A 25,320-nucleotide genomic window follows, 5' to 3' on the forward strand; every position below is an offset into this window, starting at 1 on the left:
AGGACTGAAGACGACACTGCAGACTCTTCTGATAACAGTAGTGATTGTAAGCAGACCATGGAGCCTCAATCATTTCATTTATTTTTTCTCAAGTTTAAATAAAAATATAAGCACAATCATACGATATTATGGAAACACCCTGGGAAGCTATAGTAAGCTTTCAAATAACTCCCGAAAAAAGTTCCTTTTTAGATAATATAAAAAATGTCTAGAAACACTGCTCTACACAAAAACGTATTGACACACCGGCTAAGAATACTTGGCGACCATTTTATCCTTATTTTTGTATCTGTCTGATTGAGTGAAGCAGCTCAATTAACCAGCAGACTATTGTTTTTAAGAGATATTGTAGACACATTTTTTCACCTACACTTTGCTCTCCTGCCTATCGGCCTGCTAATCTCTCAATGATAAAGCGCTCAATTTATATTGCACTTTTTCGACCCCTCAAAGCTTGTATGAAAACATACGAGCAATTCACCAGAGCCTTCATTCGTGCAGAGCAGTACCACTTGCTCTAGGGAAGCTAACACTCACACACACTCAGCCATCGGGAGCAACTCAGGGTTAAGTATCTTGCCCAAGGACACATGAACATGTTGACTGCACGGGCCGGGATTGAACCAATAACCTGCTGGTTGAAAGACGACCGCACTTCCTCGCAGCCACAGTCCTGGTTCTCATAGTGGAACAAGCTACTTAATAACAAGTCTACCTTTCTTCAGTCTCTGACTGACAACCCACCTGTTTCCACTGCACTTTGGACAATACATTTTTTTAAATAACTTCTCATTTCTGTATGTAGTACTGAAAATGTTTAAGCTAAATGAAAAGTAATGTCACAAATTTGTTAGGATGTTTTTATCTCGGTAAATAAAAAAATATAATATACAAGACGTTTCCTAAGCAACACCCTGCTTAGTTACACAACTTTGTTAAATATATAAAGTAAAACCTAACAGTTTGTAAGCCATCATGAAACAATGAAATCAGAGAACTTGAGCAGTTGTTACAATATTTATTCCTATTGTTATAAATAAAACTGAGAAAAATCTGTGAACACAAAATATTCCCCTCAATATACAAAGTTTGTGCTCATCTAAACAAGGAAACTGATTTTTGTTGCTGAACATGAAGAATCACTCAGATATATGAAGAGGATGGATAATCTGTGGGCCATGTTAAACAAGAAACGAGGATGTACACAATTACACAACTACATTACTTTAAACATACATGTACTTACAGTTTTTCTCGATTGCTAACACACTACAATTCTACATAAAGCACAATTATTTTAACTGACACTCAAAGAGAAAAACATCGGCTCAAATCTCCAGAACTCTAAACACGTTTTCAGCTATTCACACAATTTTCAAATCAACATGGCAGTTTTTGCAAACCACTGCACACATTTCTCCACGTAAGACACAGGAATCTGACATGAAGTCACGTGTTATTCAAAATGCCTCACACATGGACCAATGATCAAGAAACACGTTCCACCTGACCAAACACCTGATAGCATAATTATTGGCTCATCAATCAGGATGTTAGCACTATAAAAAGACCACAGGTGAGTACTTTCTTACAGCAGCAATGGAAGCCAACATGGAAGCAAGAGGAAGGGCTGAGAGTGAGAGGAGGAGGAAGAGGTGGGTGAGAGTGAGAGGAGGAGGAAGAGGTGGGTGAGAGTGAGAGGAGGAGGAGTGAGAGATAGAGGTAGAGCTGGAGGGAGAGGACGTGGACAAAGAAGAATACTCTCTAATGAAATGAAATGTTATCAACCATGGTTTGACGATGAGAGAGGCTGGACAGAGGGTTCAGCCTAATCTAAGCCGATTTACTGTTGCCTCTGTAATCCGGACACTTAGACTTGAAAACAGGTTATTCACCAGTTTGTAGCTCTGCATAGTTCATGATATATCAGTGCTTATATCTGTTGTGTGAAACATATTTACTTCATTACTGTAATTGAATTGTTGGCATGTTGCAGACTATAACCGTACAGAAATCCTGCAAAATGTACTGTGGTAGACTTACTTGTATGCAACACAGACACTGACCAACCACTGTGTTTGTGTTGTTTATCTGAAGGACTAAGAAACAAAGAGGTGGAAGGCTAAGGATTTTCAATGAGACACAGCAGCAGCAGTTACAAACTGGGTTTTGGCAAACAATGCCATCACACTTAGAGATCCGAAGCATTGTAACTATGTGCTGAGATGCATGTTGCACAATGTTATCTTTGAATAAAATTCAAAAACAACTCATTTGTAATTCTTCACTTACTGTATTTCTGTAAACTCAGCAATCTTTCTCTGCAGAACCCTCTATGTACAGAGCACAGCTCATAACAGATGAAAGTGCTTTAGAGTATTCTCAGCAGTGTGTAGTTGGGTGGTCAAACAATCTAGTGTTATGAATGAAGTGTGTTATATTTGGTGCAAAAGTTTGCATTTGGTAAGTGTTTATGTAGTTTTGAGTGCAGTTCTTCACTTAGCAGGAGAAATTAGGTGTTTTGCACTTTGGGTGTGGAGTTTTGTGAATTGTGTTTAGTGTTCTGAGAAACTGAGCAATTTAAAAAAAAAAAGTGTGTTAGCAATCGAGAAACTGTAATAGCAAGGTGGTAAAACAATTAGCTTCCCAACGGAGACAATAATTCAGTCCAAACAATAGTGCTGTGTAGGGGAAATAAAAAAACATATATATATATAAGACTTTGAATAAATGTATACATGGTATACAATGAGTAATGTGCCGGAGAATGAGAAAATAATGTAGAATAACCAGTCTACTTGTGTTGCTTAAATTAAACTATAATTACAATCTGAATAAATATGTTCGGATTTCAGTGTGTTTCTGCATAATTCCTATAATGTGTAGGACTTACTGCCTCTATATATTTGTTCCCAGACATTCAGCAGCTGACAGGTTTCTCCCCTGTATGAGTTCCCATGTGTCTTTTCAGATGTGCCTTGCGCAGAAATGTTTTATCACAAACTGAGCAGTTGAATGGTTTCTCTCCTGAGTGGATCCTCATGTGTGTCTGTAAAGTTTCCCTGTGTGCAAAATACTTCTTACAGATTGAGCAACTAAATGGTTTCTCTCCTGTATGAGATCTCCGGTGTCTCTTCAGATGGTGCTTATGGCCAAATATTTTCCCACACTCAGAGCAGCTATATGGTTTTTCAGCAGTATTACACCTATCATTACTGACAAGGACTTCGTTCTCAATTTTGCTCTGATGAGGCTTTGAGGACTGACGACCAACACACTGATGGTATTTCAGCTGATAACGCCGAGTGAATTTTTTGGAACAAACACTGCAGCTGTAGATTTTGTGGATATCCATATGTTTTGTCAGATATCTTCTCCAGGCAAATTCTTTACTACAAATAGGGCAACTAAACTGTGTTTGTGTCGTGTGGATCCACATGTGTTGAACTAAAGCCTCACTATCACTGAAACCTGAGTTACAAACAGAGCAGTGGAAGAGTTTGTCCCGTGTGTGGACTGCAATGTGGTTTGTCAGATTTACGTTTTGTTCAAAACTTATATCACAATTCGAACAACTAAAGGAATTCTCTCTTGTATGAGTTATTATGTGTAACTTAAGCTGTTCTTCACACAAAAATATTTGATTGCACCGAGAGCAACTGAATGGTTTCTCTCCTGTATGAGTTATAATGTGTCCCTTCAGGTCTCCCTTAGAGCTAAATCTTTTTCCACACTGAAAGCAGCTAATTGGTTTCCCTCGAGCTCTATGTTTGGAATCCCTTACAGGGACTTGATCATTTTCCATAGAGTTTATATCTGATGGACGTTCCCTGGACTCCTTCCAGAAATCACTGTCATCAGTCTCAGGTTCAGAAGAGTCTTCCGTGTTGTCCTCAGTCTCTGATGGTAAATGTCTCTCTGGATCTGAGTCCCTGGCTGGTTCTGGTCCTCCACAGTCCTCTCCATCAGCTTCTGCTTCCATGTGTTCAGTTTGTCTTTGATGAAGCTGTGAGGACTGAGGTTTCTCTTCATGCTCACTCTTCACAGGGACAGGAGTGAAGGTGGACTCAATTATATCAGCCTCCTCCAGCCCTTGAAGCTGCTCTCCCTCCTGACTGCTCCAGAGTTCCTCCTGTTCTTCTTTAATGTGAAGGGGGGGCTCTGGGTCCTCCTGGTCCAGACTGGAGCTCCACTCCTGCTGCTCAGGGGGATCCTCTTCTTTAACCACCTCCAGCTGCTGGACGTCTACAGGTGAGAGTGAAACTATCTGCTGCTCTCCTTCACCAACAATCACCTTTCGTACATCTGAAGGTAAAACTGAAACACAGACAGACATTTATAATCACTGTGACCTATAATCTCAGTCCAGACCAGCTCTGGAACAGTTGCCTGTCACATGAGGAGAGAAACAGAAAACCCATATTAATAACCAAGGCTTCACATTGAGATCTGAGGCCCCTGATCGGTAAATGATGCTAGGGAAAGTTAGTAACACTTCCTGCTGATATAATCAAATATGTAAAGATGTGCTCATGATCCGATTGGATGGGTGTTAATATATATTTTTGGATTGTCCAATGCTGCATTCATACAGGATGCAAAGCGAAAACATAAAATTGACGTTTATAAAAAGGTAAATATTTGATATTTCGTTTATTAAATATTTATTTTTGTTCTAATCCTGATTCTACATGGCTATACAATGGCAACATGATATCAAGTGCCTTTTTAAGATGACCACTGGATAGTTATAATGTATCCTCCATAATTTCATGAATACTCCTTAAATATCCTCACCATTTTCTTTGACTATTTAACTAAAAGTTAAAGTACTCTATAATAATATGTCATCATTAATTGTTATTTAAATTATATTTAGTCTTAAAAATCTGAATCTGAAAAGAAACTAAAGCTTTCGGCTAAATGCAGTGCAGTTAAAGGTAAACAGCAGAACATGCTAACACTTAAGTACAGCACTAGTACCTCAAATTACTAGTCCAGTACATGAGTAAATGTACTTCGTTACTCTACCGGCTGGTCATAATAAACAAACACAAAGTAAAGGCTAAGACTGAAGCTAGCTAGCTGCAGCTAACGTTAGCGTAGCAACATCAGGAACGCAGTATACAGAAATAATACAAACCTGTTCTTATTCCCGGGGTCCTTTCATGCACAGGCAGCTTCCGGTGTCGGTCCACCTCTTCGCTTATTATAAAACTAAACATGGTATGTGTTTCTCCTCCTAACTACATTTAGCAAACCGGAGATCTAACCGAACGGCTAACGCAGCGGCTAAAGGAGTTTTCTTCTTCTTTGCTTTAATGGAGAATCTTCTTCTTTGGTGTTTATTGGCGGTTAGCAAACCAACTTGTAGGTGCATTACCGCCACCAACTGGACTGGAGTGTGGACAAGAGACTGCAGAAAACAATAAACAAAATAAATCAAATCAAATCAAAGAACCAAAACTCTAGATTATTTTAAATGTATCAATTTCTCTAACGTAATAATCTCACAATATATATTGCCTGATGTTTTCCCTATCAGCCCTGATAGCGAAAAGTCATGGTATTTTGCTTTCTTCAGTGTCTGGAAGAGCACATTTCTCTGAGTACTATATTTCCTGCAATGCAGTAAAATATGTTCAACAGTTTCTGGCTGACTACAGTATATACACTTTCCGGTTGGATGCTTTCCTATTATACTTAATGTATGATTGAGACCTGTATGACCTATTCTCATCCGAGAAATTACATTTTCCTCACTTCTTTTAAACCCCACCTTCCTTCCATCCCCCACATACCTTTGAATTTAAAAAATATCTCTTCCTGTATCACTAAGGTCCCAATGTTCTTGCCATGTTGTTTGTGCATATTTCTGTATGAATGTTTGAACCTCCGCTTTGCTAAGTGGAACTTCTATGTCTATGTTCATACTTCTGAGTGTTTGTTTGGCCAGAATATCCACCTGTTCATTACCCTCCACACCAACATGAGCAGGAACCCAGATGAAACGAGTTGCTATGCCTTTGATTTGCATTTTATATAAAATTAGAAATATTTCATTTAGTATGTCTAAATGAAGATCTGCCTGATTGTATACTCGATAATGCTGAAAAGCTGTCAGATGCAATTCCACTGTTATGTATTTCTTTCTCCTCTATCCATTTCAATGACAGCACCAATGCCAACAACTCTGTGGTGTATACTGACACATGGTCTGTTACCCTTTTCTTTATATGTGTATTACTCACTGGGATATACCCTGCTGCCCCTGCACGCCCTGCCTCTGGATCTTTGGAGCCATCTGTAAATATAATTGTTGAGTCTGAGTGATATCTTGCAAAGTGATTCTGGACTATGCACCATACTGGTAGTTCTTTCTTTTCCTTTAACTCCTCTCGTATATTGAGGTCTGCACTTGGCAATGGGAACAACCAGGGTGGAATGGACGAGATTGGAGCTGTGGGGCAATACTGTATTTGATTCAAAGCTATACTTGCTGCTTTAACATCGCCAATCCATCCAACACTTGTTAAATGTGACTCATTGTGCTCCCAGCAGTCTTTCAAAATACTTTTCGCAGGATGACTATCACTGTGCCCCTGAAGGTTTACCCGGTATGCCAACATTAACTTCACTCTTCTTATCCTTAAAGGCATGTCTCCCATTTCCACCTGCATTGCTGATACTGGAGATGTTTTAAAAGCTCCACTGCATATCCTCAGGGCCTGAGCTTGTAGGACATCCAGCTTTTTAAGGTTAGATTCTGCTGCTGCCATGAACGCTACACACCCATCATCGAATACAGGTCTCATGAGTGCCCAATATATATTCAGAAGTGATGACCTACTCGCTCCCCACTCCTGTCCCGCCAAACACCGAAGTACATTGTTGACCTTTTTACATTTATTTTGAACTTTTCCTATATGACTGCTCCATGTTAGCTTTCCGTCAAACCAAACACCAAGAAATCTTATTGTATTAACCTGTTCAAGAGGTTGCTCATACCATTTTAACGATATAGAAGGAATGTTATGCCATTTTGTAAAACAAATGTAGCGTCTTAGCTACTGACAGTTTGAATCCCCCATTTATTTGTCAATTGTTCTACTTCAACTATTGCAGCTTGTAAAAAATACATGATGTATTGTCTCTGGTTGTTGGCAACCATCACAATTGTCAGTTGGATGTTTTCCAATCAGATGCAGTGATGAGTTTAATCCAGAGTGACCCAATGTTATCCACCTGTTAATGTTCTGTTCTCTTCTACTACTCCCCCAAGTGCCTCCTGTTCCTACTTCCCTTTGTATCTGGTATAAATGTCTTCCTTTAGTGTTACTACTGTCCCATAACTTTTGCCGGGACTTGAACTGGTGACCTTCCAGTTGCCAAGCCAAGTCCCTATGGACTTTTCCACCACCGCCCCAAATGTACACATGTTGTAAATAATGGTTAAAGCCTCAGTAAATGAAATTAACAATGTGTTTAACAATTACAATTTAATATTGTATTTTCATGTTATCACAAAGTAGAGGTAAGAATACATCCATCCTCTCTCTGCAGCTTCATGTCTTCTCTTATTACAACTTTCATCATTAAGACAGAGGAAATCAATCATGTTATTTAACATCACCAGCAGTAACATAAATATCAGCAGAAGTGTGTTTATGGAGTTGTTTATTTTTATTATATGTGCAGCAAGTATAGAATCAGCTGTTTGGGGAATCAGACAGACTCAAGCTATAATCGTTAAATATCTATTAAAAGAAAGGACACATACAAAATCAAATTCTGAAAGTAAGACACAAGTCTGTAGGACGGCAGTGAGCAGAGGTCTGGGTGGAGGATGTTCCTGATCGCCGTTTTGCTTTCTCCAGCACCACGGGGGTCCAGGTGGATGGAGCTCTGTCCTGATGATCCGCTGGGGTTAGGGGTCCTCCTCCAGCACCTTGTGGGGTCCAGGTGGATGCAGCTCTGTCCTGATGATCCGCTGGGGTTAGGGGTCCTCCTCCAGCACCTTGTGGGGTCCAGGTGGATGGCAGCTCTGTCCTGATGATCTGCTGGGGTTAGGAGTCCTTCTCCAGCACCTCGTGGGGTACAGGTGGATACAGCTCTGTCCTGATGATCCGCTGGGGTTAGGGGTCCTTCTCCAGCACCTCGTGGGGTACAGGTGGATGCAGCTCTGTCCTGATGATCCGCTGGGGTTAGGGGTCCTTCTCCAGCACCTCAGGGGTCCAGGTGGATGCAGCTCTGTCCTGATGATCCGCTGGGGTTAGGGGTTCTTCTCCAGCACCTTGTGGGGTCCAGGTGGATGGCAGCTCTGTCCTGATGATCCGCTGGGGTTAGGGGTCCTCCTCCAGCACCTCGTGGGGTCCAGGTGGATGGCGGCTCTGTCCTGATGATCCGCTGGGGTTAGGGGTCCTTCTCCAGCACCTTGTGGGGTCCAGGTGGATGGCGGCTCTGTCCTGATGATCCGCTGGGGTTAGGGGTCCTTCTCCAGCACCTCGGGGGGTCCAGGTGGATGGCAGCTCTGTCCTGATGATCCGCTGTGCACTTTTCAGATTAGGGGTCCTTCTCCAGCAGATCCATTTCTCCAGAATGTTCCTAATTACAGAGAAAAACAAGAGACAAATTAAAAAGTGAATTAATCATATTAAACACAGGGTTGCAAAAGTATTATTGCAAAATGTAACTAAGCATTTCAGACAAACAATCCCTAAAGGATCATTTAAAATGATGTACTGTTCTGGTTTTTAAAAAACTAAAGAGATGAAGTGACAGTCACACGTGCATCCCTTAGACAGCACAAACTAACATCAAGCTAAAGGATGCTGTCTGTTTTTGATTGTCTTATTATTATGGGATTAGGATAAATTAAATACACTTTAACCTAAATAAAAGATGATCAAATCTGGTGGAAATATTGAAAATAGGCTTTTCTTTTGCCCTACCTCAAAGCAGCATGAGCTGAATACAAAGGGTGTAATGTTGTCCCAAAGTTTAATAAACAGTAAAACATTGGAACATGTCAGAAAAATAAATAAAGCTAACAGCAGCTACACGTCAGGGTAGCATTTTATAAATCCCACCGTACTGTAGGCTATACCGGTCTAAATGTTTTCACTTTGGTCTATGTATGTAACATAAAGTATAACTTATCTATAACAGAGCCAAGATCTCTGTATGACTTTAGTAAACCTCTGAATTGAATTAAAAATAAGTGTAAACAACAGTGCAGTACGTCCAACTAGCTAGTTAGCGTCACATATTTATCCGTATTATTTAACGAAAATGTACGTTTTAATGCCCCTTGGGTTTGACGTGTGTGACGTTAGTTAATAAGACCCAAGCTGTTTTTTTATATGCATTTTTTATTTCTCTTTGCTATTTGGGCTTATTGGAACCTGATAAGTATAAAAACTAAGTATCATCTTTTGACATGATGTACTTTTAGAGAAAAATGATGTCCACATATGTGGACACTCGTTCTGAATTACCAAAAATGTCATTAAAGTCACCTTTTTGTAATAGAGTGAAAAACTCTTTTATTTCCACCTTGAACACAGCAGTTTTTCCTGGCTGCTTTTGCATGTATTAATAACGTATACACACATCATTGTGCATGTTTTGCAACATGTTTTGAACATCTGAGAGTAAAAACAACATGAAAACACTGCATTTTTGCTCCTTTTGGACTGTCACACCTCCAGTACGGCTCATTTAAAATGCTACAAACAGTTGCAGGAAGACATCATATGCCCATGGGCGCGGGAAGGGGGGTGCTGAGGGCGCTGCAGCACCCCCTAGCGGCAGGCAGGGGGTGCGGAGCTCCCCTGTCTGAATTATTATTTGACGGTTATTGCTGCTCCCGCTGTGCATAATCTGTGTAATATGTAGCCAATAAATTCCACATTGTTGGTAAAATAATATTTTGGCCTGCCCCGAATGTTTTTTCTGTAGCCCCGGACAATTCTACCTCAATAATATAATACATTAACCGTGCTTTACGTCAACCTCATCATGACACTAGAGAGGACGGCAGGAGTGTAATTTCCCGTGTTCAGTGAATGCAACAGAGGCAAGACACCAGACCAATCAGAGAGTTGCATGGACATAAAAGTGTGCTTTTGTCATTCAAGCTCGGCTCTGTGTGTGTGTGTGTGTGTGTGTGTGTGTGTGTGTGTGTGTGTGTGTGTGTGTGTGTGTGTGTGTGTGTGTGTGTGTGTGTGTGTGTGTGTGTGTGTGTGTGTGTGTGTGTGTGTGTGTGTGTGTGTGTGTGTGTGTGTGTGTGTGTGTGTGTGTGTGTGTGTGTGTGTGTGTGTGTGTGTGTGTGTGTGTGTGTGTGTGTGTGTGTGTGTGTGTGTGTGTGTGTGTGGAAATGGCGCATTTAGTGTGTGGGAGAGAGGGAGAGAGAGAGAGGGACCGGTGCCAGCAGCAGGGACCGTGTTGTTAGCATCTGGTTAGCTAGCTGCACTAACGGACATACGGAGCTGTTGCTGTTGGTTCCACAACAAGCTGGAGGAGAGTCCTCTCCTCTCAGACTGAGAGGCTCAGGTGAGCTAAAGGACTCTCTGAGTGTGTAGATAGTTAACTTTAGTCTAAGTTATCTCAGTGGGTCTCAAACGGTTTGGTCACAAATTATTCAAAAGATTATTTCCGCGACACACCTTCATATGATCATTATAGTTATAAAACAAATAAGAGAATAAAGGAAAAACAGTTATGAAATACTATATGGCAGTAAAACAAGAATACAGTTTGAAAGGGGAGTGATTTGTAAAATATCCATAAAGAAAAAGAACATCTGTTTACAGTTTTGTTTCATCTGGGTGTTGAGAGATGTATCCATAGATCTCTTCATGTTGCTCTCAAAGTGCACCAGATTGATGCTTTTCACTTCAATATTTAAAAAAATCTTACCGGCGGAGCATGCCACCGGACCCCCCTAGAGGAGGTGAGGTCCGCTCCCCACTCGTAAAAAATAGCACTTTACCCCCGCCTATATGCCGTGAGCTGATTATCGAGCCTTCATTGTAACAGTCGCGGGTGTACTGTGTGTTTGCGTGTGGGGAGTGCTTTTGTGCGTGCTCTATAGTGCCCGTAATAGTGTTCACTGGAGTCCAGCACTTCATTGCTGGTGTGAACGCAGTCCGAAGTCCGCACCAAAACATAGGAAGTGCAGTATTTACGTGTCACAAGAACGCGGATATCTTCAAAAATCTTTAGCGAAAGAGTCTTTCAAGACATCCGTGGTTGTTTAGTTAAAGAGTAAAGCAGAATTGAGTGTTGAACAGTGTCGTGTAAAGTAAAAATTCTCCGTCAGCTACATAAAATTAAGAACACCTGTCGTCGGTGAAACGCCCCTCCTCTGCAGAACGTCTCTCATGGATAAGCAAGAAAAGAACACCGACAGGCTGTTCAGGAGCCTGACGCGAAGCGGAGGGATCTAGATCGGCATGAAGGTGTTCTTTTCCCCATAATGACCGCGCTGCTGCACATTATCCCACTTATTACATGGCCACATTCTCAACAAAGTAATGACATGACTCCCAATATTAACTGAAATGCTTTTGTGGATTTAGAAAATGTTTTTATTGATTTAAAAAATAGTTGTATTGATTTAAATTTACATGCATCCGCTAAGAAAAATAGTCTGTTGTTACTGTTTGAACTAACGTAGCAACGGCAGGAACTACTTCGATAGCGTTTTTGAAGAGCTTTTTGATTACAGATTTTAAAAAATCGTTGCTTGCTTTAAAGGTAGCACAATTCATGATGTCAAACCTTGGAAAGTATCTAGATATCCCTGCCCTAATGCCAAAGTAACTGGCAACTGAATATGTGTTGCCGTCTGACCTATGTCTGGACCGCTGCGTAAAAAGGAGGGTTTCTGCCCGTTACTTCTCCGCTGTTTTCTTGTCGCTCTTGTCTTGTCAGTTAGTTTCAGCCAAACTGTATACAGTTAAATCGAACGGACTTCTTTGTGCAGATGTGAGCGTCCTTAACAACGGTCAATAAATCCTTGACAGTGGTCTGTCTGTTCTGGATTAAAAAACGTGTCACGTGTTTTGAATTGACCAATCAGAATCGAGTATTCAACAAAGCCATGTAATAATGTATTTTAACGGACGTTGTCTGATTATATAATCATATGTCTGTTGATCTCCAGACTAACAGCAGCATGAGAATAACCTGCCGAAAGTGCTGATGCTCCATGGCGGAGGCTCCGCTAGAAATTGCCGGGATTTGCGTTTGTACCCCCTTAATGTCTGACCAATGGTTGAACAGCATTTCCGAGCACATGACTTGTGTTTAAAGTTTATAGTCCGTTTGAGTTTTGCCCGTGTGAACGCAAACCGAACCTTCTGAAAAATGAAACAATGTAACAAACTGTCGTCTGGTGCGCACCAGAGAAGCGGACTATTAGGTGTGAATGCACCCTAAGTGTCTGTAAAACAGGGTGTGTGATTGGTCATGTGATTGTAAACCATCTTATGTATGCCGACGATCTGGTTATTGTTTCTCCTAGCAGTGCTGGTTTTCAACAGTTGCTAAATGTTTGTTCTGATTACGGAGTCAAATTTGACGTTAAATACAATGCTAAGAAGAGCGCTGTAATGATCTGCAGAGCAACAGGTGATAAGAACCTTTGTTTTCCAACATTCTACCTGTCAGGACAGGTGCTGTCTGTTTGCTGTAACACTAAGTATCTGCTGTCTGTTTGCTGTAACACTAAGTATCTGCTGTCTGTTTGCTGTAACACTAAGTATCTGCTGTCTGTTTGCTGTAACACTAAGTATCTGCTGTCTGTTTGCTGTAACACTAAGTATCTGCTGTCTGTTTGCTGTAACACTAAGTATCTGCTGTCTGTTTGCTGTAACACTAAGTACCTGCTGTCTGTTTGCTGTAACACTAAGTACCTGCTGTCTGTTTGCTGTAACACTAAGTACTGTATCTGCTGTCTGTTTGCTGTAACACTAAGTAGCTGCTGTCTGTTTGCTGTAACACTAAGTATCTGCTGTCTGTTTGCTGTAACACTAAGTATCTGCTGTCTGTTTGCTGTAACACTAAGTATCTGCTGTCTCTTTGCTGTAACACTAAGTATCTGCTGTCTGTTTGCTGTAACACTAAGTATCTGCTGTCTGTTTGCTGTAACACTAAGTATCTGCTGTCTGTTTGCTGTAACACTAAGTATCTGCTGTCTGTTTGCTGTAACACTAAGTACCTGCTGTCTGTTTGCTGTAACACTAAGTACCTGCTGTCTGTTTGCTGTAACACTAAGTATCTGCTGTCTGTTTGCTGTAACACTAAGTATCTGCTGTCTGTTTGCTGTAACACTAAGTATCTGCTGTCTGTTTGCTGTAACACTAAGTACTGTACCTGCTGTCTGTTTGCTGTAACATTAAGTACTGTACCTGCTGTCTGTTTGCTGTAACACTAAGTATCCGCTGTCTGTTTGCTGTAACACTAAGTATCTGCTGTCTGTTTGCTGTAACACTAAGTACCTGCTGTCTGTTTTCTGTAACATTAAGTATCTGCTGTCTGTTTGCTGTAACACTAAGTATCTGCTGTCTGTTTGCTGTAACACTAAGTACCTGCTGTCTGTTTGCTGTAACACTAAGTATCTGCTGTCTGTTTGCTGTAACACTAAGTATCTGCTGTCTGTTTGCTGTAACACTAAGTATCTGCTGTCTGTTTGCTGTAACACTAAGTACTGTATCTGCTGTCTGTTTGCTGTAACACTAAGTATCTGCTGTCTGTTTGCTGTAACACTAAGTATCTGCTGTCTGTTTGCTGTAACACTAAGTATCTGGGACACATCATCACAGATGAAATGGCTGATGATGATGACATGTATAGACAGCGGTGTGTCTTATATATATATATACAAGCAGGCCCGGACTGGCCATCGGGAGGACCGGGTGGTTTCCCGATGGCCTGGCCTGCTAAGTGGCCTGCTGGCCTGAGGATTTTTTTTTTTATGTATGTATTGTGAACGCAACGCTGCGCAAATGTGGGTCTGACTCTGCCTCACAGAGGGTGACTGGCTGTCTACATGATGTGGTCTGCCGACATGGCCACTTTCATACAGATCACACTAATGCCCTTGATTGGTCTCTGTGTGTCATTCAAGCTCGGGAGGGTGTGTGTGGCACAAGCGAGTGAGATAAAGCGTGTGCACCGGTTACGTGTATTGTTGCTGTTAGCATCTGGTGCTAGCTAGCTGCGCTAACGGATATAAGGAGCTTTGTCAACAACAAGGTGGAGGAGAGTCCTCTCCTGTCAGACTGATAATTACAGCTCAGGTGAGGTAAAGGACTCTGAGTGTTTAGATAGTTCACTTAGTCCAAGTTATCTCAGTGGGTCTCAAACGGTTTGGTCACCATTTATGTAAGTTATTTCCATTTGAGAGGGTAGTGATTAGTAAAATATGCATGAATAATAATTTTGAAAAAGACGTGGTGAAAAAAAAATGTAAGATAAACTTTAAAAACGTGTTGAGAGCTAAAACTAGTCTTTGCTGCCGCCTCAAAGAGGAGCAGGGGGAGAGGAGGGAGACAGAAGAGGCTGGTTCAGGAGCACAGACACGCTCACAACTATAAATGAACCAAAAACAAATAAATAAACACGTTTTTCATATTGGATATGGTATGTTATTGGTTACAGCCATGTTTTTATGGTTTTATGATTATTTAAATGTACAGTGTACCTGTACCATGTACCTGTACACAAACTCGCTCGGATCTGTCATTAGCCCGCATGGTTTTTCATACCACTGCTACGCTGACGACACCCAACTAATTTTGTCCTTTCCCCGCTCAGAGACCCAGGTCGTCGCACGCATCTCTGCTTGTTTAGCTGACATCTCTCAGTGGATGTCCGCTCATCATCTCAAGCTCAACCTTGACAAAACTGAAGTGCTTTTCCTTCCGGGAAAAGATTGTCCCTCTCTTGACCTGACTATCAACATCGGCACCTCTGTTGTTTCCCCGACTCAGACTGCAAGGAATCTGGGTGTGATCCTGGATAACAACCTGTCCTTCACTGCAAATATCGCTGCTACAACCCGCTGCTGCAGATACACGCTTTTCAACATCAGGAAGATACGTCCCCAGCTGACCCAGAAAGCGACGCAGGTTCTGGTCCAGGCTCTCGTCACCTCACGCCTAGACTACTGCAACTCCCTCCTGGCTGGTCTACCTGCATGTGCCATCCGACCTCTGCAGCTCATCCAGAATGCAGTGGCTCGTCTGGTCTTCAACCTTCCAAAATTCTCCCACACCACGCCGCTCCTCCGCTCCCTTCACTGGCTTCCGGTAACTGCTAGAATCCACTTCAAGACACTGGTACTTGCGTACCATGCTGCGAATGGATCTGGCCCTTCCTACATCCAGGACATGGTTAAACCGTACACCCCAGCACGTGCACTTCGCTCTGCATCAGCCAAACGACTCGCTGCACCCTCGCTGCTAGGGGGACCCAAGTTCCCATCAGCAAAAACACGTGGATTTGCTATCCTCGCTCCAAAATGGTGGAATGAGCTCCCCATTGACATCAGGACCGCAGATAGCTTACACACCTTCCGGCGCAGACTGAAAACTCATCTCTTTCGACTCCACTTCGAGCGATAGAATGACTAACAAAGAACTGCTAACAGAGCACTTATATACTAATAAAGGACTGGCTTATCTAAAGCCAGTTGAGTAGCACTTGAAACGATTGGCTCTTTGAAACCTGATGTTCTTATATGATTCTGTTTTCTTCAAGGTTGTGTCTTCCTGGTCGAATGTACTTATTGTAAGTCGCTTTGGATAAAAGCGTCAGCTAAATGCAATGTAATGTAATGTAATGTAATGACTACGCCTCGAAATCCGATCCATGTATATTACAAACAGGATTGGTGACAAAGCGCAGCCCTGGCGGAGGCCAACCCTCACCGGAAATGGGTCCGACTTCCTGCCGAGGACCCGGACACAGCTCTCGCTTTGGGAGTACAGAGATTGGATGGCCCTGAGTAGAGACCCCCTCACCCCATACTCCCGCAGCACCTCCCACAGTAACTCCCTGGGAACTCGGTCATACGCCTTCTCCAAGTCCACAAAACACATGTAGACCGGATAAGCGTATACTCCCAGGCCCCCTCCAGGATCCTTGCGAGAGTAAAAAGCTGATCCGTCGTTCCACGACCAGGACGGAATCCGCATTGTTCCTCCTCAATCTGAGGTTCGACAATCGGCCTGACCCTCCTTTCGAGTACCTTAGAGTAAACTTTCCCGGGTAGGCTGAGTAGTGTGATGCCTCTGTAATTGGCACATTGTAATTGGACCTGAAATGACTCTAGGAGAAATTGAGTGAAAGGACGTCAAACTTCAATATGGCAGGTGAGAGTAGATGAAGACAGGATGAGAAAAGAAAAGAGTTTGAGTGTAAATACCATCTCTGGGTATATCTCCAGAAGTGGCTTTATATACCATATTATAATTTTCTCTGTCAGTTTGCAACAAAGTCGCTTATTTTAAAAACAGTACGCAAAGGTCAAAAGGATTTCTGAGGAGGGACTTTTTCTTCAGTCGAAAGAAGTTCCGGTAAAACCTGTAGAGGTTAGAACATTTAAAGTCATATTTCATGGTGCAGATGTTCAGGTCTGTGTTGTTGGGGTTTCAAGTTTGTTCCTGACTAAAGTCCACTGGATCATCTCATCTCAAAGTCCGATTAGAAACTGTTCTTGACAAAAATGTTTCTCAACATCAATTTCAGAGACCGTAGTTGTACTACTTTTTAAACTATACAACATTATAATTTACTACAGTTGAATGAATAACTTAAAGTTCAAACTACATTTAAATCTGGGTTAATGTAATTGTTTTGCAGATGTAATGATCTCACATGCCCACTAGATGGAGGTGTTTAGAGTGATTGACTGGTCTGGGCTCCAAATGGTTCATCGTGTTAAAGAGGGTTGTAGTGGACAAGGTAAATGTTTCTCAACGTTCAGACAGCCTACATCTCTAATACTTGTTGATAACAATCACTAAATATAGTGGTGTATATTGTTATAAAATAAAGGTGTGTGGAGAGAACTGACAGTTAGCGGTGTAACGTTCTGTACTTAAGTAAAATGTTGAGGTACTTGTACTTTATTTGAGTTTTTCCCTGTCGTGGTCTCAAATTAAACCTGAGGACCCCAATGCTTTCCGGGCCTTGGCATTGTACTTAAGAGGATGCTGTAATGCAATGGAGGAAATCCCCTGCATGGAGGAACTATCTTAAAACCTCAAAGCTCAGAGAGAAGTGGCGACTAGAAGTCTGCATGCTACAGGAAAGGCGGCACAGCAAGGTCAAATTCTGCGACCTTGTGAAATCCACTGAGCATCGTGTAAGGATCTTAACAGAGCCTGTATACAGGACCTCAAATGGCTTCAAAGCAAGTCTGAACAACATGATCCACTGGCAGCAGCTTTGCCAGCAGTATAACAAACATTATTTTAATTTTTAATATTTAAATTACAGTTTATTAGTTTGCATCACCTGTTGGAATAAATATTTTATTTTTCAATCGCATCTGAACATTCCTTTTTGTCTAATTATATGTCAGCCCAAGAGTGAATTGCAAAGAAAATAATCAGACAAATGGATATCATGGTCACTACAAGTATATTTAACACAAGAAGGGCATGTTTTAAAATTCTGGGCATGGATTATTTGAATTTTTATATGTGGAACATAAAATGTCCTCCAATTCTGCAATGACCCATATACACAGTTATCAGTTACTGCCTTACTTTTCAATCTACGGTATGTCCGGGGTCCCATTGACTTTATGATAACTTGAACCCTTCACAACGGGGGGGAACCCTTTAGAAGTGACCCTGGCAACAGTATGAGGTCCTCCACATCATCACTAGCCTGAACCGAAACACTCTTACAGACGTTGGGACAGGCATTCATCACTAATGGAAAGGACAATTGATGCAAATTGATGAGGATAATAAAACTAACTTTTTAATATGGCAGGTATCTAATAAGGTTTATAACAATGTCACTTCTCAGAAATGTTCCACCTGTAAGTCACCAATTGAAACAACACGTCTGTGACCGTCATTATAGTGCTTATTGGTTGGTGACGTATGCATTGTGAATGTTTTCCTGGGTGGCACAGTCAGGCGATATGGTTCAATCCTACAATATAAGGTTTCCCTCCTGCTACATGGGTAAGGGTAATACTTGTTCAACAATGATGGTTATGTGCCTTTGGTACTGTGCAGGCACATATGCATGATTAAGTTCATGGGCTATGGGATAACAATCTAACTCCAGCCAGGTTCCAAAAACTGCCTGCACTGCTCATATGCTCGAACTCTGGCTTGCCTTGTCCCCCGTCGATATGCCCTTGTCATTGCAATTTGGGGGTGAAGTCTCTTGCCCAAAGACACTTCAACATGTTGACTGCAGAGAAATCGTGCATGGTATTATTCTTTTTTTTTTTTTTAATCTTATTAAAGTAGACCTCATAATTTGTATTTACTGCCAGTCACATGACAAATGGAGGTATTTTCACCCAGGGCCATGCAGATGTGGGAATGGTTCCTTTCATCCTGTGGACGTGTTTAAAATAATAATGATTGTATTGAGGAAAATCGCAAAGGAAACTCAAAGACGAGAATGAGTCAAATAAATGTTTATGTTGAAAGTTAGAATGCAGTGCAGAAAAAAGAAAGCCTCGGTAAATCAGGTGGAAAAGTTCAAGCATGAAAATCACTGTGAATAAAGAAAGCACTTAAGAGAGGAAATGAAAGGTCTCAAATGGGTCCTTGGGTATATGAAAGGCGCTATATAGATTTAAATTATTATTATTATTATTCAACTAGGGGAAAATGCCATCATGTCACACAACATATTTGTTGATGAAAAATAGACAATAAGAATGTTCTGGATGCAGGGACACATCTCTAGGGAATGAGTGGCTGAGTAAGTAAATGATCGGTCTACAATAATTGAAGTAGTGCCTGACAGCACATAGACCTCAAGTACCATTGCTCGCTATCTCAATAATCATGACAGATTAAATACAGGATGTGAAACGGGACAACCGGGTCAGATGTGCAAATCAGAAGCAGAGCAGCCAGATCTCAGGGCTATTGAAAGAATGTCTGTTGGTGAGCTCATGCATAGAGACGAGAGGCCTGTGCTTCAACAGGACATATTTGAAATCACTGAAACATCATGTGTTTATCTGCCTTTGCTACAGACAGTGACGATGAGGTGGCATTACACATTCAACCACAAGGTGTCAGTTGTAGTTTGTTATTAGAGGATATGTGACAGTAACCCGTGACAACGAATCAATAAAGTGTGGAAGTGAATCAGACTGTAGAAAGACGACCACGAAAACAATGACCATACAGAGTCTAATATAGTATGCCACAAAAGATTCAATCATATCATAATATTGAATATATCATAGTCAGTCATTACATACTGTGTATAACAGGGAATTTAGACGGAGCTCAGATCAGTGTGAGCTCATCTGTCCGCCTCAGCACTGACAAACAAGAAGTGTTCCAACGGAGGTGAAATCCTGCTGCCATTCCACTGCAGGCCATTATTACTCTACCCGTAATCACACACACACACACACACACACACACACACACACACACACACACACACACACACACACACACACACACACACACACACACACACACACACACACACACACACACACACACACACAATATTTCTTGCATATCTTTTATTTTTCTACAGCGAAAAGAACATCAAAGATGACACAAGAGGTAAAACATCTTGCAACATGCTAAGTAGACAATACAAACGTTATTTGTTGGTGTTCAGCACCAGAGTGAGGGTTTAACTCTTGTCAGAAAGGACACCCCCCCCCCCCCCCCCCCCCCTGCATGGCTTAGTTTTGACTCAAAGACAGGTAACATACATTCCTGAGTAAATGCGTTGGGCGTGTTCAGTCCTGCCAGCTGTACCTTTACTCACACACAACAAAATTGTGTGTGTGCAGGATCGTAGTAAAAATGAAAACCTTTCTTATACTTGTTGTGAAACCCTCTGTCATACAATTCTCTCTCCTCTCATTGGTTTCGGCCGAGCCTTCAAACAGGTTCAGTTTACCCCACAACAGGTTAACCGCTGAGCAACCCTCACCCTGCACCTGATTGGATGAACACAGCCCTACCTGCCTGTCATTGGTCCATGCTTTTGATTTTTGAACCTGAATAACTTGACACTGTGGAAAGGTTGCGTGCTGTGTTATTATTTGCATTGAGCGGGAACACCCTTCAGCTTCACTGTGGACATGTCATCACAGAGCTGCTGGAAGCCGTTGCTACGGGTTCGGCAGGTTAAAAGGGTGCTTCGACATTTGGATAAATATTTCTTTTATTTCTTGCTTTCTCTCTGTCTTCCTGAAAGCGACAGTAACTGTGCTAATGAAGACCCTGTGTTTTAATGAACGATCTGTTCTGTCCAGGCGCCGAGTCGACAGTCTGACAGAGGGACTGTCGATGAGTCAAGTCTGTGTTCACAGTGTGTTCCACGGTGGAGCACAGACTCAGGAGCTCACATGTCAGCTGGATTAAGCCTGGACACAACAATGACTCCTGAAGGTTGACACGCCTGTCAGATGTCAACTTTCGAGAGAGAAACTTTACTGGGGGGGGGGGGTTCCTGTATCAAATGCACACCTTGATGCCACCAAATGAGACAATAAAAAGTATTACAAATAGAACCGTCTTTTTAATAGTCACATTCCACAACTGGAATAGAGCGGAGCAGGGATGACATATTTACCCGGAAGTAAGCTGCTGGTTCCCTCGACAAAAGAGCAATGTGATTTCTCCATAGGATTTTGGAAAATAGCTGGAAATGAGGTCTGTGGAAAACGAACCTGTTTGATAAATGCACGTTTTGTTCAGCCGGATAATCTCCACATGTTTACCCTACTTTTATCATTTCCGAATCATAAATCGAATCGCCAGAAGCAAAATGCACACATTATGCTATAAAGGAACTACAGCCGACTGTCAGGGGGTGAACTCAGAGGCAGGAACTCAAATGCACAACTCAGACTCAGACTCGGGTGGTTTTTTAAAAATAAAGACTTTACTGGAATTTACACAGTAACAAAAACAAGAAACACAAAATCACTCTTCCGAGTAAAAACTAAATGCAATAATCTTGAGCATGAGAAAACGGGATACGACCATGGAGCAGGCTTGAACGTGGTCATGAGTAAGAAAACGAACTGGCACTGGACAGGTGGGGACTAACACAATATATACACAAGGTGAGGGGAACAGATGGAAACAATCAGGGCGGGGAAACCAATCACGAACACAGGAGACACATAGGGGCGGGGGAGACACATAGGGGCGGGGAGAGTTCTGAAACGAGAGGGAGAGTTACTTTTCACAATAAGACAGGGCACAGAACAAAGGGACATGACAACACTAATATAAAGAATACACTTTCATGATAAGCTTCCGAGACATGACACCGAGTACAGCAGGGTCGCACGACTTCAACGTCAGATCCATTCTCAAAAATACAGATTCAAAATTGTACAAGTTGAAGCGTTTGTTTTAACACTTTGCAGGAGGCAGGTACTTGCTTTCAAGCAGAACAGGGAAAACACACTTAGCGGGAGTGTTTACGTGTTCGGCGTAATCCTATTCAGCCACTCGGTAACAACCATCGTTTTTCAGACACGTCAACTCTTCAGAAATCACCAGTGGGGTCAAACGTGACCCGTCTCTTCAATGTGTCTCAACCACAGACCTTATTTCCAGCTATTTTCCAAAATCCTATGGAGAGATCCCATTGGCTCTGAGACCAGGGAACAGGAAGTGGTGAAATGCTAACTCACTTCCTGGATTTAGAACTCGTCACTGCACCGCTCTATTCATTTACATATTAAATTATTAATATATCCAACCTTCAAACTGCCATTTTAAATCAACATTGCTCTGCACACTTAGTAAAGAGCAGTAGCCTACAAAGCAACTACATGAGTAGTGACATTATCCTATTCTTAAATATATTAATGTAAACAACATATATTACTTAATATTAAATAAATTCAGTCTATTAAAGTTGAACACATAATGAAATCGTAGTTGATAAAAGCCCAATATCTTATTGAAATGAGCAGCTGAAGTACAGCCTGCCCCCCCCCCCCCCCCCCCCCTGATGATGAGGAATCTGAGGCTCCTGGTTGAAAGGATGAGCTGCCAACAAGACCACTCAGCCCTCTGGAGAGCTTAGAGCATAGTCAAGTCCCAAGCATCATTTCCCTACCTTTGATAGATGTGGCTAACTTATACCTTAACTTATGAGGTGGCAATATACCTCACCTCTAGTGAGGGGCCCAGACCTCTGTGTGTGGCCCTCAGTGCAAACACTTTGGACCCCCTGCTCGAAGCAGTTAATACAAATTAAATCCTAAATATTGAATAACAGAGTGAAAGGAGAACACTTTACAGTCTGAGAGACAGTGATTCCACCACCGTTAAGAAAACTGTCTGCAGCCTCTTGTGCCAGCTTCTAAAACCAAACCACAACACCAGCATCTGAAACAGACACTGGGTGAGCCATCTCACATCCTTCTCATCTCTGCTCACATTTGTAAAGGGGAAAGTAAAAATCAGCTTTGGGCAAGTAGACTTCTGACCCTCTTGATAACAAATGTTAGCGATGAACTCTGGGGTTTCTCTACAATCGTCGTTAGAGCTCTTCTGAGGGCTCACCACACACCTGCTTTGAAAAGCCAGAATTCACCCTAATGAAAATAAACGTCTTAACAAACATGCCCCACTTTGACCGGCCAGAGTTTGAGAGGCATGTGACATTCAGGGACTCTGCGTGTGTCTGCTAGCTCTGCGGTGTTCATCTATATGTTTATCAAGTGGGGTTACATGGGGAAAAGACACTCCATTTATTGACACCTGGCAGAAGTGAAAGGTCACGTTGTAGCTGGTCATGTGACCATGTTTGTGGTCAGTTCGACTCCCAGCACTGATACATAAAGGATGTGTTGCCAAAACAAGATGAAAGCCTTTAGAGAAGAAGGTTAGAGATGGAAGTAACAAGCACTTGGCAGTTTGCAGACTACAATGTGACAAAAGTGGATTAGGTTTCATGGATTCACACAAAAAAGATGACCTTCTATGTGTGGGAGTGTCGACAACCAGTTCTCATGTTGATGTGAACAGACGCTGACTGTGATGATGCTGACTTGTTTCCGCAGGACATTTATTCGACTGCGGCTAACCTCAAACAAGTATCTGGCATTTCTCAGTGCTACAGTCACAACACGCCGTACCATTGCCCCAGGATTTATTGGAGATTCCTGAAAGAGAAATGTATTTTGTGTAGGAGAGGATTGTACTTTATGTTGTACCTAAAGGTTACTCAGACAGAATAAACAGAGCCCAGATAACTGGACTGAATGTCATTCAAACAATGATTTTAATATCATTTATAGATGTTTTAACATAAGCAGATATTGAATCAGCTGGACAGATTTCGTTACATTACAGCCCAACTGGTATTCTCTCTAGGTCCTCCTCAGACGAGCCCTCCATCGTCGCTTCCAGTCATCCCAGTTCTCCATCCATCTGGCCAGTTCACCATCCGCTGCGATGTTCCTGCGGACTCCCGCCGCTGGAAGTATAGGATTTGGGATGACTTTGTTCTTCATGGTTGGCTTTACTATGCTGATTAAGAACTAGGGGGCGCAACTCCTCTCAGTCCTGGTTTTAGTTCAGAGTGTCCTTCTCCAAGATGGGTTGCCTTCCATGGCTATGAGCCCCATCTGCCCCTGCTATTTGCCCATAGCTGGGGAGCAGTTTTTAGGGAACGGTGCCTTGCTCAGGGACACCTCTGTAGCACTTGGTCCTTCCGGGACTTGAACTGGTGACCTTCCAGCTGCCAAGCCAAGTCCCTATGGGCTTCGCCACCGCCCCAAAGATGTATTACTACATCTGAATCTTCTTAGAAACCCAGAGATGAGTCAGGATTTCATCGCTTCCCATCCCCTGATCTGAAGGCCAACGTTTTTTGGTTCTGTGTTTTACACAAGCAAGTGAGATCTTTACGTTTTGTTCTACAACAAACAACAACTTTCATTTTTGTAAGGCACCTTGAATTGCCTTGTGTTGAAAGGTGCTATATAAATAAACTTGCCTTGCCTCGCCTTACAACATAAAGTACGTTAGTAAATTCCCCACTGGTGAATAAAAAACGGAGGTTGCTAACAAGTGTCTAAATGAGACGACAAAACATCATCACGCCCAACATTAGCCGCCTGTACCTTAGCGTTGTTGACATGAAGTCATGTGACCGTGCTGTAGTTCCTTTGTAGCCCAGCATTAGCCGCCTTTAGCTTAGCGTTGTTGACGTGAAGTCATGTGACCGTGCTGTAGTTCCTTTGTAGCCCAACATTAGCCGCCTTTAGCTTAGCGTTGTTGACGTGAAGTCATGTGACCGTGCTGTAGTTCCTTTGTAGCCCAGCATTAGCCGCCTTTAGCTTAGCGTTGTTGACGTGAACTCATGTGACCGTGCTGTAGTTCCTTTGTAGCCCAACATTAGCCGCCTTTAGCTTAGTGTTGGTGAATGTGTGTGTGTGGGGGGAGTGTGTGTTGTAGCTTTATATCTGCGGTGTTGTGAAGTAAGATGTAATCAGGAGGTTAACCTGACCGCAGATAAAGAGCAGAGTGACCGCACACAGCTCAGCCTGTGTGTGGGTCTTCTGTCTTTGTTAGACCTTGGGAGAATATTTTTAGAAAGTAAGGCTATTTCGTCCGTCCGCCACCTCTGCTTTATGGCATCAGAAAAGAGGAATATCAAAATCTAGCTCCTGTTCAATTCTCAAACTATGATATATGTCAATCAATGCCTGTAGGAGAAGCACTTAAAGCTGAGAGATAAAGTTACTTCTCGTTGGTGTGTGTGTGTGGCTATGGGATGTTTCTTTTTTTCCTTAACTGCCACTCCCTAGTTTCCTTGACTTTAGAGAAAACCCCACACACACACACACGCACACACGCACGCACGCACACACACACACACACACACACACACACACACACACACACACACACACACACACACACACACACACACACTGGTATGCATACTGAAAGAGAGGGCTTGCTTCTTTTGGTGATTGGATAGTTTGAAGATTGGAAGACTCTGATTGGCTGTTAAGAAGTCCAGGTGTTACACAGTGAAATGAATAACTAGAGAAAAACAAACCAGGCAGAATTAGGAAAATATTTCCACAACTTT

At 42.1% G+C, this 25,320-nt stretch overlaps 1 protein-coding gene across 1 annotated transcript; it reads right to left on the reverse strand.

Annotated features, from left to right (window-relative positions):
* Window positions 1-1,003: 1,003 nt before the first annotated feature.
* Window positions 1,004-5,301, reverse strand: LOC139434817 (gastrula zinc finger protein XlCGF26.1-like). Its single transcript, XM_071204778.1, has 2 exons — window positions 5,144-5,301; window positions 1,004-4,317 (listed from the first exon to the last, which is right to left on the reverse strand). Exons 1-2 carry the CDS (start codon window positions 5,223-5,225, stop codon window positions 2,921-2,923), a joined length of 1,479 nt encoding a protein of 492 aa, XP_071060879.1. The 5' UTR covers window positions 5,226-5,301; the 3' UTR covers window positions 1,004-2,920.
* Window positions 5,302-25,320: the final 20,019 nt, after the last annotated feature.

Source organism: Pseudochaenichthys georgianus, chromosome 11 (assembly GCF_902827115.2).
Source record: "Pseudochaenichthys georgianus chromosome 11, fPseGeo1.2, whole genome shotgun sequence".
NCBI classification, from domain to species: Eukaryota; Metazoa; Chordata; class Actinopteri; order Perciformes; family Channichthyidae; genus Pseudochaenichthys; species Pseudochaenichthys georgianus.